The sequence below is a fragment of the Terrapene carolina genome, unplaced genomic scaffold (assembly GCF_002925995.2).
Source record: "Terrapene carolina triunguis isolate 2854851 unplaced genomic scaffold, T_m_triunguis-2.0 Scaffold67, whole genome shotgun sequence".
Lineage (NCBI taxonomy): Eukaryota > Metazoa > Chordata > Testudines > Emydidae > Terrapene > Terrapene triunguis.
The window spans coordinates 16,889,292-16,901,578 of NW_020664418.1; the positions used below are offsets into that span (position 1 = coordinate 16,889,292).

Consider the following 12,287-nt stretch of genomic DNA (forward strand, 5'->3'; position numbering starts at 1 on the left):
CTAAAACAGTATTAAACAATGTATTAAACTTTGTTGGCTTTAAATGAAACATTACAATGCAAGTCTCTGCAGTCCACATTCTGCAAAAGGTAAGAAGTAGTGAGTGACTCCTATTGAATGATCTTTTAGTAACTCAATAGCCAGCTTTAAAAAGTTTGCACTTTTAAACAAAAATGGAGAAGGAAGGGAGTGGCCCAAATATGCTTAATCCATAGGGACAAATACAGTAAAGGCCAAAACTGCTCAGTCCAAGATACCTAATAAGAGCAAAATGGTAAGGCTGTAAATTATACTGGATGTGTCAGTTGACAGATTATCCACTAACTTATCTAATAGCTAAAGTCTTCAGTACGGCTGTTCTAGGGGCACTCGTAGCTTGAGTCTGTGTGTGTGTGTTGGAAAGAAATAAAAAAGAGCTGTTTGACATTGGTCCAGGTGTACAACAGTCCACAATATTAACCATCTTCTTTTGGAGGAGTGTACCAGCCTATAGAAGAACAAAGAAACACATTAGGCACTCTTAACTTTAGTGCGAGACAGCTTTAGGCTCTATTTTGATGTATAATTAAAATTTAAATTGTATTTGAAAACTAGACCAATCCACCACAGACCCTAAACTCCTATTGATTTCAGTGGGAGTTAAAGCACTCATCACCTTGCAAGATCAGACACAGTATTTATATTTGAAAATAAAGCATTAATATTGAGCTCCTGTTAGCAGCAGCCATCCTGCTGAATTAGACAAATCTTAAGACACCAATATAGACCGCAAAGAGTAATTTGATCTAGTTTCCATCTGCTTTAGTTAAGACAAAGGCCCAGATTCTGGGATGTATTAGCAGGTATGTTGTAAGCAAGATATGAAAAGTAATTCTTCCACTCTACTCAGCACTTACAAGGCCTCAAAACTGGAGTATTGTGACCAGTTCTGGGCATCACACTTCAGAAAAGATGGACAAGTTGGAGAAAGTCCAAAGGAGAGCAACAAAAATGATTAAAGATCTAGAAACATGACTATGAGGAAAGATTGAAAAACTGGGTTTTAGTCTGGAGAAGAGACATGATAACAGTCTTCAAGTATGTAAAAGATTGTTATAAAGAGGAGGGTGATAAATTGTTCTCTTTAACCACTGGAGACAGGACAAGAAGTAATGGGCTTAAAATTGCAGCAATGGAAATTTAGGTTAGACATTAGGAAAACCTTCCCAATTGTAAGGGTAGTTAAGCACAGGAATAAGTTACCTAGGGAAGGCTGTGGAATCTCTGTCATTGGAGGTTATTAAGAACAGGTTTAGACAAACGGCTGTCAGGGATGGTCTAGATAATACTTAGTCCTGCCTCAGTGCAGGGGACTGGACTAGATGATCTATTGAGGTCCCTTCCTGTCCTACATTTCTATGATTTTCAATCCTGCAAGCCTTGCATACAGTCATTTGTTTGATTATATTGGTACACCTCTACCCAGATATAACGCTGTCCTCGGGAGCCAAAAAATCGTACGTGTTATAGGTGAAACCGCGTTATATTGAACTTGCTTTGATCCGCCGGAGTGCGCAGGCCACCTCCCCTCCCCATCCCCAACCCCCCCCCGGAGCACTGTTTTATCGCATTATTTCCGAATTCGTGTTATATCGGGGTAGAGGTGTATATGCATATGAATATCCTATTTTGCAAGTACATGCTGAACTTTTGCACAAGTGTTTGAAAATATAGACCAAGATGTTCCTGGTGTTACAAGTCTGTTTCATCCCGCTGAGGACGGAATGGGAATGATGAACTGTAACAGCAAGTTCAGAAATGCCAACTAAGCAATTTACCTTTCAATATATATTTCAGTTGCTACATACCCAGAATAACTTCTGATCATGTGACGGTTCAGTCTGTGAGACCAAAGTGTGCACTTTTTTTTTTAAATGGACACTGCTAAAATCAAAAGTATCTATTTAATTCTACCCACCACGCTAGCAAAAGTTTTAAGAGATCTGCCTCAAATTTTGTATGATTAGTACAGTGCCTACTTAAGCTGTTCCTGAGGACCTATAGTAGCCATAAGTTAACAAAGAAGCCTTTAAACATCTTTAATACTGTGAATGCTTTGTATGTTGGTAATCACTGTAGTGTATAGGTTGAACTAAAACAGAGAGCCATATTGACTTTTTTAGAATAAAAACAACCAAAAAGCTCAAGTAATAGCAGCTAATCATAACATTTCAAAGTGCTTTAGAATCAACTATTTCCAATACACATCTCTTCCTCTGATGCAGAAGACGTGCTTATTGTACAGATGTGCACCTCAGTTTCCCTGAAAAACATATTCAAGGTCCAACTGAGACAGAGCTCTCCTGTCTCCCAGTACCACGTTTTAACCACTGGATCACACCCTGTCCCTAGATGAAGATTCTTTGATAAATAAGTCAGCAAAGCAAGACAGTATAAATAATAGATACAGTAATCCCTCACTTAAAGTCGTCCCGCTTAACATTGTTTCGTTGTTACGTTGCTGATCAATTAGGGAACATACTCATTTAAAGTTGTGCAATGCTCCACTCTTACGTTGTTTGGCTGCCTGCTTTCTCCACAGCTGGCAGCCTCCCTGCACCCCCGCCTCCTGCCCACGACAATCAGCTGGCTTGCGGCGTTTTGGAGGGAGGGGGGAGGCGCGAGGACTCAGCGCACAGGCCCTCCTGCCTCCCGAACGCGGCAAGCCAGCTGATTGCCCCAGGCAGGAGGTGGAGAGAGGAGCGAGGACTCGGTGCACCTCCCCCCTCCCTCCCAAATGCGGCAATCAGTTGGCTTGCAGCATTTAGAAGGGAGGGAGGAGGAGCCAGGACGCAGCATGCGAAGTAAAGGGAGAGGAGGTGGGGGGGAGAAGAGGCGGGTCAAGGGTGGGGGCATGGGGGAAGGGGTGGAGTGGGTGGGCTGAGGGTTGAGCCCCCCCGCCCCTGGTACTTGCAGAGTAGGGAAAACTGCCCTGGAACCTAACCCCCCCCCCCCCATTTACATTAATTCTTATGGGGAAATTGGATTCACTTAACATCATTTCACTTAAAGTCGCATTTTTCAGGAACATAACTACAACATTAAGTGAGGAGTTACTGTACTTCTCTTTGTAAGAGCCTTGTCAACTTTAAAAGTAGTTGACAAGTCTAGGTGAATTGTCTAGTTGCAAAACAATGCCAAATCATGATGTGGGATATTAGATCAGTTATCTACTCCCAGGTGGCTCACTCAAGCTGGAAAGTAGTAATACTAATTTCTAGAGGGAGCCATGTCCACCTTACCACACAAGTAGTGAACAGCAGCACCAGCTGGTGGCAACTGGTTTTGTATGGGGGAAAAGCATACCTCCCCGCCTTCAGAGCCAGGGTCTACAAGGCCTCAAAACTGGAGTATTGTGACCAGTTCTGGGCATCACACTTCAGAAAAGATGGACAAGTTGGAGAAAGTCCAAAGTTTTTACATTAGTTGTCCCCCGTAATCATTTGGGTTTTAGGTCCTGTGGGTCCTCCCCTTAGGCTGGGGGGGGGGGGGTCCTTTAGCAGTGGGCGGGCTTTGCCCGCCCACTTCCCAGAACCCAATAGGTTCAGAGCCAGACTGAACAGTTTTCAGGCTACACGTTTTAATTTGTATTTTCTATGTATTTTCAACCTTTGATCCTCCCTTCTACTTCATTCTCTCATTGATTATTGCTTTCACTTGTCTTGCGCTATATTTAGATAAGCTCTTTGGAGAACAGAAGAGTCTATTTGCTAGAGAAGCATCTAAACATTTCAGGCATAACAAAAAAAAATTCTGGATAATCAGGGTGGAAACAAAATGCAAAATAGGCCCTTCAATGCATGGGAAGAGATATAGGCCATTCTTGCTTTATCACAAATAAACCAGGTAAAAGTTTGTATTGTATGGCAATTATATTAGTTTCAAGCATTACTATCTTTTCCATGCCACTGTACAATTTGTACAGACAAGAACATACAAAATTGCACAATGTAAATATTTACATACCATTTTTCTCATGTATTTGTACTAGAGACTTATAGGACTGCTGTGCTCTTGCTAGATTATATTGGTTCTGAAAGAAAAATAAGTCATTTAATACTACCATCAAGAAGTGACACCAAGTCACTTAAGCAAAATACCATAAAGTAACTGTTTGAAAAGTTAGAGAGTACTGTAAGTAGAACAAAAAAAAAAAAAAAAGTCTATTAAGAGGTGCCATACAAGAAAACCAACTACAGTCTTAACCTGCAAAATCCATGGCCTCGGGGACTGAAGAGTTGGCTCTCATCATACTAAAAAGCCATGTACAGTGGCTGTGTGATGGGACTTGCTAACTGATAAAATACAGGGCTTCAGGTTTCAAAGTGCATTGCATTAAAGTGCTGTTCTTGCACCTAGCATATTTCACGACCCCCTAAAAAAAGACTATCTTAAGACATTGCATTCTGAATCATGTACAAGTTAAAAAATATTTTTCCATAGTGCTAATACAGGCAAATATTAGGACAGTAATGGTATGGCTACACTGCAATAAAAACACCTCTGGCTGGCCTGTGTCAGCTGACTTGCGCATGAGGGGCTCAGGCTGCAGGGCTATAAAATTGCAGTGTAGACCTCTGGGCTCAGGCTAGAGCCTGGACTCTGGGACCCTGAAAGGGGGAAGGACCCCAGAGCCTGGGTTCCAGCCTGAGCCTAGACATCTACTCTGCAATTTTAAAGTCCTGCAGCTGGGGTCCCAGACAGCTGGCAAAGGCCAGCCACAGGTGTTTTATTGCAGTGTAGACCTAACATTTCATAGATGAATGACTTTTAGGGTAAGGGATATTCCAGGTGGATAGATTTCAAAAGTCAACCTACCTAACATATGTTTAAAAAGATTCTTACTGTCAAACTAAATTAGCCATCTTCCACACAAAGCTTGTAATATTAAATACCTGGCTCTCAGGGTAAGAAATTATTTTTAAAAAAGTGGAGCAGGCAGAAGTGCAAATGGCACAGTTTGCATGCACCCAATATCAGAAATGCCTCCAAAATTTGCAGGCTCACAAATTTGAGATGGTTCACAAATCTGTGCTACAGTTTGGAGCTGTGAGGCCTAAATAACCTGCAGACCCTAGAACTCCACTTGACCATAGCAATGCACATCTGATCAGTGTTAAATTAGAAAGACATGATGGAAATTAAATGTAGGTTGATAAGAACAGCAAAACTGCTTAACTTTTAACAGTCAATGGACTGGACCAATAGGACAGCGGTCTCCTACCAAAGGGCAAGTAGAAGCAATGGGTAAAATGCATTTTAAGGGTGCCTAAGTGATCTAATTCATTCATAACTTAAGCCCTTACGAAAGGTCCATGGGACTTAGAATTAAGTGCCTAAACCACCTTGAAAGTGGGACCTGGGTAAACATTTTTAAGAATACCTAACAACATGGTTTGTCTCTTGTTTTATGGTGAATTACTAGTCTGTTTCTATGCATACATTATTAAAACACAGAACAGGTGTCCCCTTAATAGTGGTAAGATCAGACAACTTTTAGAGTCACATACAAAGATCTAGGATAGTTATTTCATTAATTTTTCATCCTTTATTAAAATATTATTTAGTGTTTACCAAAAAGCTTTCTTCAGATACTTTTTCTCAACTACCAAGAGAAGGCAAAAAGTTGTTTAAAGTTAGTTTGGATACAACCACCTCCCTGTACCAGAGTGACATGCTCCAGAATCCTGCATAGGGATGCAGGGCTCCTCACTCATCCTGGCATGAAAATACAGGATGGATTCAGTTAGCACCAATCAGAAGGGTTAGAGCCTGTCCTCAGGAGCAGAGAACTAGGGACAGAGTGACAGACCACTGGCAGGGAAAGCCTTAAGAAGAGTCAATCTTGGGAGAAAGTTCAGGCTGAAGTTTATGTTGCATTAAATTACTAATAGAAGCCAGAAAGAGGACAGTAGGAGCTTCACCTGCTTCTTTGACCCTTCCATGTAAAAAAAATATTTGTCTCTGGCCCACACACACATTGTTTCCTAACAAACCCATATCGTTCATTTCCAGCAAACTAGCCACTAATACACCAATATGTTTCAGCACACAAAAAGTGAATCAAAAGTTTATATGGACCTTAATTTAATCTTTAAACCAACAGCTGTTTTATATTTGAGCTTTCTATAAGAGTCAACATAAAATGGAAAATAAAACAAGTATCTACCCACAACACAAAAGTCACTTCAATAATTATACATAATATATTTACCTTATTGGCTCCAAACTGTACTCTGGCTTTTCCTTTGACTAAAGTGGCATTGATCTGCATGATGACCGATTCTATTGAATAGGCACTACTCCAGCCCTAAAGGAAGAAGGAAATACTTCTACAGAATATGTGCTTGTATTCTTACGCTCACCTTGCAAATCCACTCTGGAAAGTATGTTTCTTTTTGCTAAACTCTAGCAAACCATGGTATTTTTGGTTAATAGCTTTTAAAAACTATAAAACAATTAGTTATTCCCAAGAGAAACACAAGAAACTAAAGTAAACTATGTTAGCATAAAGAGCTTGTAGGAAAAAGGAAAAAGCCAAGTTGCACACATTTCCAGAATCTGGTAAGACAAAAAACAAAGAAAAACACAACTACATTATAGAATTCTACTAATTTTCAGCTAGCTTTACAATAGCAATTACAGCTTTAAAAGACTGCTTTTAATGACTCAATTAAGCAATTAAGTGAGCAAAAAGATCCTGTTTCCACACAGCTGGGCAGCCTCTCTGGCACTGTTTTACCTTTCCAGGGTTCACACAAGTCTCTACTAGACTTTTACAGGAGCTATATTTGTAGGGGAGATGCTGTCCACTGCAATCTTCTTTCCATAGGCAGCAGCTATCTACTCCTAAATTAAAGCTGCTTGAAGCAGCATTCACCGAAGCTCAGCACCTGCACCCCCATATCGGATTTTGTGGGGCAGCTGCTAGGGTAGAAGGTGGGGGGGGGGAGGTTTCAAAGGAGCAGGACAAAGTGATCTCGCCTTTTACTGGACCTGGGGTTCCCTCTCTCACAGACTCCAGGAATCCACCAAGTTTGGGATGGGGAGAAAGAACAGCACTTCCTGTTTCCTCTCCCTCCCCAGTCCCTCCAGGATGAAGAGGAAGATCTGATGCAAGTTCAGTAAGGTGACCCTTACAGAGCTCAAGCTTCCTGGACCTTGTTCCCCTACGGCAAGCATTTCCACAGGAGTGTATGATTTGGCCCTTTGATCCTAACAGGCGGTGGTGTTTAAGCTCACATACAAAAACACCTTCTTATTACTATTCTTAAGAAATATTATTTGTTCTAGTCAGGATGCTAACTGCTATTACAATCACTTTTTTTTTTCCAACTAAGCATTGCACCCTTCCGCCATTACTCTTGACAATTAAAAAAAAACCAAACAAACACACAAAGAAAATACAAAAGATTTTGATTTTATATTCACCTGTTTAGTAAGAAGTTCCATGCATAATGCACCCCCACCCAGGACATACCTAAAAATAAATGTTAGATTAGAAATTTTGAATTCAACATGGCTTTTATTTGGCATCTTTCAAGACCAGTTAGTAAAGAGATTACTATGCAGTCATACCCTCAGGCTGTTATGAGTTAGTCTGTCACACTGTTTGCTCAGCTATAAAAAATTAGACAGCACTTTCAAGGGCAATATATTGCAGTATGTTAGCTATATACATTTATTTATATAGAGCAGAATGATGTCTAGAGACGAGGGAAACTAATTTGCTTTGTCCAACCACAAGGAAAGTCTTAGTGAGAATCAGTGACTCAGCTAGTCTGGACAGTTTACACAGTCAGAATTGAAAAATGTGGTAGAGGGATGCTATTTTTGATGGCTCTATTGTAGACATAGTACAAATGGATAGTTTTTTAGAGTTACTTCCAAAAAGGAATTTAACACAATTCCAGCAACTTTACAAATATGTGCAATGGCCTCCTCTTCACAGAAGAGACAGGCTAGAGGGGCATTCATTATTTAATCTTAAAACTCACCTTCTCAAGCATTTTGTCACTTCTAAACCAAATAACTCCCCAGCATGCACTATACATACTGCGAAGTCACTCTGAATGAACATCAGCAATTCACAACATGCCAGGGCAACACAGGGAATGGGATGGAGTAACGGGAGTTTTAAGCCCACAAAGTGCAGAATGTTCTCCTTCATCTGGACTATCAGGAGCATGCTGGACACATTTCCGAAGCTGGAATTGTGTTACATTCCTCTGCGATAGTCATGAAAAATCTAGACCTTTAGAGCTATTAACCTTTTCTTTACCAGCAATTTTGCACAAGGAAGAATCAGTTTAAGGAAGAGAGTGCGCTTCTAAATGGGTAATGAATGCACTGTTTTCATATTACTTTTTATATATTTATTTGTGTGACAGCAGCAGTCATGTCTACAATTCGAAATTACTATTTCTCGAATTAAGGTTGACAATAGGCTACGGCAGAGTCAGAATCAGTACCAGTTTTCACTAAATTCAGAATTTTTTTTAAATAAGAACTGTCACTTACCTTCCTACAACTCTGATGCCGAATTCCATCCCGTCCCAATAAATATCTATAAGCTTCCCCAACACCGCCCAGCCAACGTACTTCAGTAATACTCTAAAGGAATCACCCTTAGGAGTAAGAAGCTCATCGTCATCAAGTTTAATGCTTCTGGGCTATGTTTGCACTAACTTTTCCCCTAAAACTCCCCACTGTTACAGAGATGCAGCTCCACCAGTGTGAAAGCCAGTACAGACTGGCCAGCAGCGTTATAACCACGTCATCTGCTCTGAGCAGAGCAGGATTAAATCACATGGAGGTAACGACACTGGCAGTTATCCTTACTGTTACACCTATCATTGCTACTGCCAACGTCAATAGCAGGAAGTTCTAGGGAAAAGAATTAGTGTACACACACACTTTGCAACTTCACAATGGACTAAACCAACACATTTCATATAGGCAGCTAGCTGGAAGCTACTTTAGCTCACTGGTTTGAATTAGCAGTGATTGAGAAGCAAATCTCGGTGTCTGTCTGTCTCTCATTTCCTGAGCGTTGTCATAGTCTCCTATCCGACAGCAGTTCACCAATATACATTGTGGGGTCTTGCCTTAAAATCCGGTTGTAGTTCCCAGAAATCAAGGGTGTCTTCAGCATAGTTTCTACTACAAAACCTTTTTATACAAGTCAGAGTTTAAAAAAAAAAAAAAAAAAAAAAACTTACCCTCCCGTGAGCACAGGAGATACCACTCGCACAAAGGGTGGATCAAAAGGAAAATTATCCTGAAAAGCACAACAAAGTATAGAGTTAAAAGCTATGCTGCAACACTGATTTCCAGTAAGAAAAGGATATTTCAATTTATTCTTTGGGAAATGCATAGTTTATAAAGTTTGAAAAGTTAAATCTTCATCTTGCATTCATGTAGAAGTTTACATTACTTCTAGCAGAACATCAGCCTTGGAATGTGACAGTACAGTAATATATTAAAAATCGTATCTGTTTTTGAAAGCTATACCATCATCCTTCAAACAGAGCAGCGGTTCTCAAACTGTGGGTCAGGACCCCAAAGTGGGTCGCCACCCCCTTTGAATGGGGTCGTCATGGCTGGCTTAGATTTGCTGAGGCCTGGGACCGAAGCCCGAGCCCCACTGCCCAGGGCCGAAGCCAAAGCCCAAGGGCTTCAGCCCTGGGCGGCAGGGCTCAGGTTGCAGGCCTGCTGCCTGGGGCTGAAGCCCTTGAGCTTCAGCTTTGGCCCCCCCATGCCCAGGGCAGTGGGCTTGGGCCCCCCAACCCGGGGCAGTGGGGCTTGGGCAGGCTCAGACTTCAGTCCCCTCTTCTGGGGTTGTGAAGTAATTTTTGTTGTCAGAAGGGGGTCGCAGTGCAATGAAGTTTGAGAACCCCGAAATAGAGCACATGGCCTACTACCATTTAAAATGATTTCTACATCCAGATAGTAAAAATTTCCTCTCAGTACTCTACTGATACTCATTTACCTTAAATGAGAAGTTGAGCAAAATGTATTCTACACCTTCTTTTTCTTTTAAGACCTGAAGATCACTATGTAACGGGCTGTCAGGATCAACTCTAGGAATTAAACAGGTGGGAAAAGCAAAACAGAATGAAATGAATTATTTGGCTTTCTATAGAAGAGAAATTACCCTTAAAGAGTTCCTTTATCTTCTTTAATGTTCTTGCAGTTTCAGTTAACTTTTACAATTCTTAATCAAAGCACAAATGCCAGGTAAACACTCTGCAGTTGAAAGTAGCAGCAAGAAGATTCACTGTGATGTATCATGTTCTTACCAGATTTATGTTATTCAAGGATTTGAAATGCAGACATTCAAAATAAAAAACCCTTTTGTTTGAAAATAGTAATTTGTTTTCTCGTCACTGAAATTTGGTATCCTTCTAAAAGTTAAATGCTTTTAAATGAAGAGATTTTTACACTCGTCCTCAAACCTTCAATGTTTACTAACTGAACGAGTTACATTTGATGTATAGTGCAGAGTTCTAGATTACCACTGAATCAGAAATTCTGCATCTGTGGCATTAGTAAAGCCAACGGTCTTTGCTATCAGCACAATTTCAACAACCCTGTTTGTAGGCAGACACTGATGGCAGGATTATAAATAGCTAGCAGCCTGGTTATCAATTCTTGCAGTGCTAGGTTAATCCTACCTCAAGAACTGGCATCCCAATACACTTTTTAGTAAGAACACAGACACAGTCCCTTCCTTGTAAGTTTGGTTACATATGTGCTGGATGCATCAAGCACTTTGCTGAAGACCGTAGATATTCCACTGGAAGCCAGTAGCACTTCTCTGAATGCCTACAACCACACTAAGGCTAGGTCTACACTGATAATTGAATGACACAATTTTGTCGTTCAGAGGTGTTAAATCTCCAGAAAGACAAAAGTTTTGCCACGACAAGTGCCAGTGTGAACAGAGGCTTGTCAGCAGAACGCAAATGCCACTCGTTGCGGGTGGAAGTTTTTTGACGGCAGGAGAACCGACAAACAGCGGCTATACTGCCCGACTTTTAGCAGCATGGCTATAGCGACATAGCTGTGTCGCTAAAAGCTGTGTAGTGTAGACAAGCCCTCAGAGAGGGAAACAAGGCTTGTGCTCATGGCAGCTGGGGGTGGGTCAGTGATCCATCCAGAGAGGGTGTTCCCTCACAGCAGTTGTCCTGTGTGTCCATGCAGTTCTGGGAGAACCTCATAGCAGTCTGATGGGATCCACTCCATCACTTCTAGGGGACAGATGTAACTAGCTTGGTTTGGGGTATGTTTTTCCTTCTTAGAGGTTAATCTGTAGGTTAGCATGTTACCCTATCACCAGGGATGATTTCAAGGGAACAGCTCTGGGAATATTTTTTAAGGTAAAAGATATATACACATTAAAAGTATAGATGTGTCAGTAGTATTGGCCAACATGTGTAGTAAAAAGCCTAAGATTTTCAATCTTGTTTACATTTCATAGTTCACACACAGGTGATTAGGACTATATCCTGGAATTGTATTTTTTTCATTTAGGCATATGTCATTGTTGAGTCATAAAAATAAAAGCTGCTAATGCCAGTAAAACAGTTCTGTTCTTTTGTATAACTCAAAAAGGATCAAAACCTATTTATTCTTCAAGTTAAAAAATTATTCAGTACGACACGTTCACCATTTTGTAAGGGTTTGGGGAGAGAATCTTGGTGGTCAAAAATTATGGTAAAAGAGCACTGGTTTGACAGTGTAAATTCAGGTATATTCAGTGCCAGCTCTACCAATGCAGTTCAGTTCAGTCTGCATTAAATTCCAAAGACCTCTATCCAGGAAGCCTTCATAGTACATTCTAGCTAGACAGTGTCAATTCCATATTGTAATCTGTGTAGCAGCATTAAAATGGGTTCTTTAGGAGAGAGAGTTTTAAAAAAAAAAAAAAAAAAAAAAACTTACTTTAGAAGTTTAACGTGCCACTCATACAGGCTGTCATTTACAAGTTCCACTGAATAAATCCCTGTGGAAGTATTAGAGAAGTTATTTAGGAACCAGAATGTACTGTTCTGAATTAACTGTGTAACACCATCCCAAACAGGTTATGTTTTATCATCTTTAATAAGGAAAAGCATATAAAATCTGTTATATCCTTTTAAGTGCCTGACCAGGCCAGTCTGTGGCTATAAGCAACAATTAATCTATCAGATACATCAAGGGATAAGAGCCTCAATTCAAGATGTGCTTTCCCTTAGATAACCATA

General features: G+C 40.6%; 1 protein-coding gene across 1 annotated transcript in view; it reads right to left on the bottom strand.

Annotated features, from left to right (window-relative positions):
* Nucleotides 1-352: 352 nt before the first annotated feature.
* UBE2Q2 (ubiquitin conjugating enzyme E2 Q2) overlaps nucleotides 353-12,287 on the bottom strand; it is an 88,205-nt gene continuing 76,270 nt past the window's right edge. The window contains exons 7-13 of the mRNA XM_024205427.2: nucleotides 11,986-12,046; nucleotides 10,031-10,121; nucleotides 9,261-9,319; nucleotides 7,471-7,519; nucleotides 6,254-6,349; nucleotides 4,006-4,072; nucleotides 353-487 (exon numbers count right to left, since the gene is read on the bottom strand). Of these exons, the coding sequence (XP_024061195.1) occupies nucleotides 456-487; nucleotides 4,006-4,072; nucleotides 6,254-6,349; nucleotides 7,471-7,519; nucleotides 9,261-9,319; nucleotides 10,031-10,121; nucleotides 11,986-12,046 (455 nt within the window). The 3' untranslated portion in view covers nucleotides 353-455. The remainder of the gene's footprint in view (nucleotides 488-4,005; nucleotides 4,073-6,253; nucleotides 6,350-7,470; nucleotides 7,520-9,260; nucleotides 9,320-10,030; nucleotides 10,122-11,985; nucleotides 12,047-12,287) is intronic.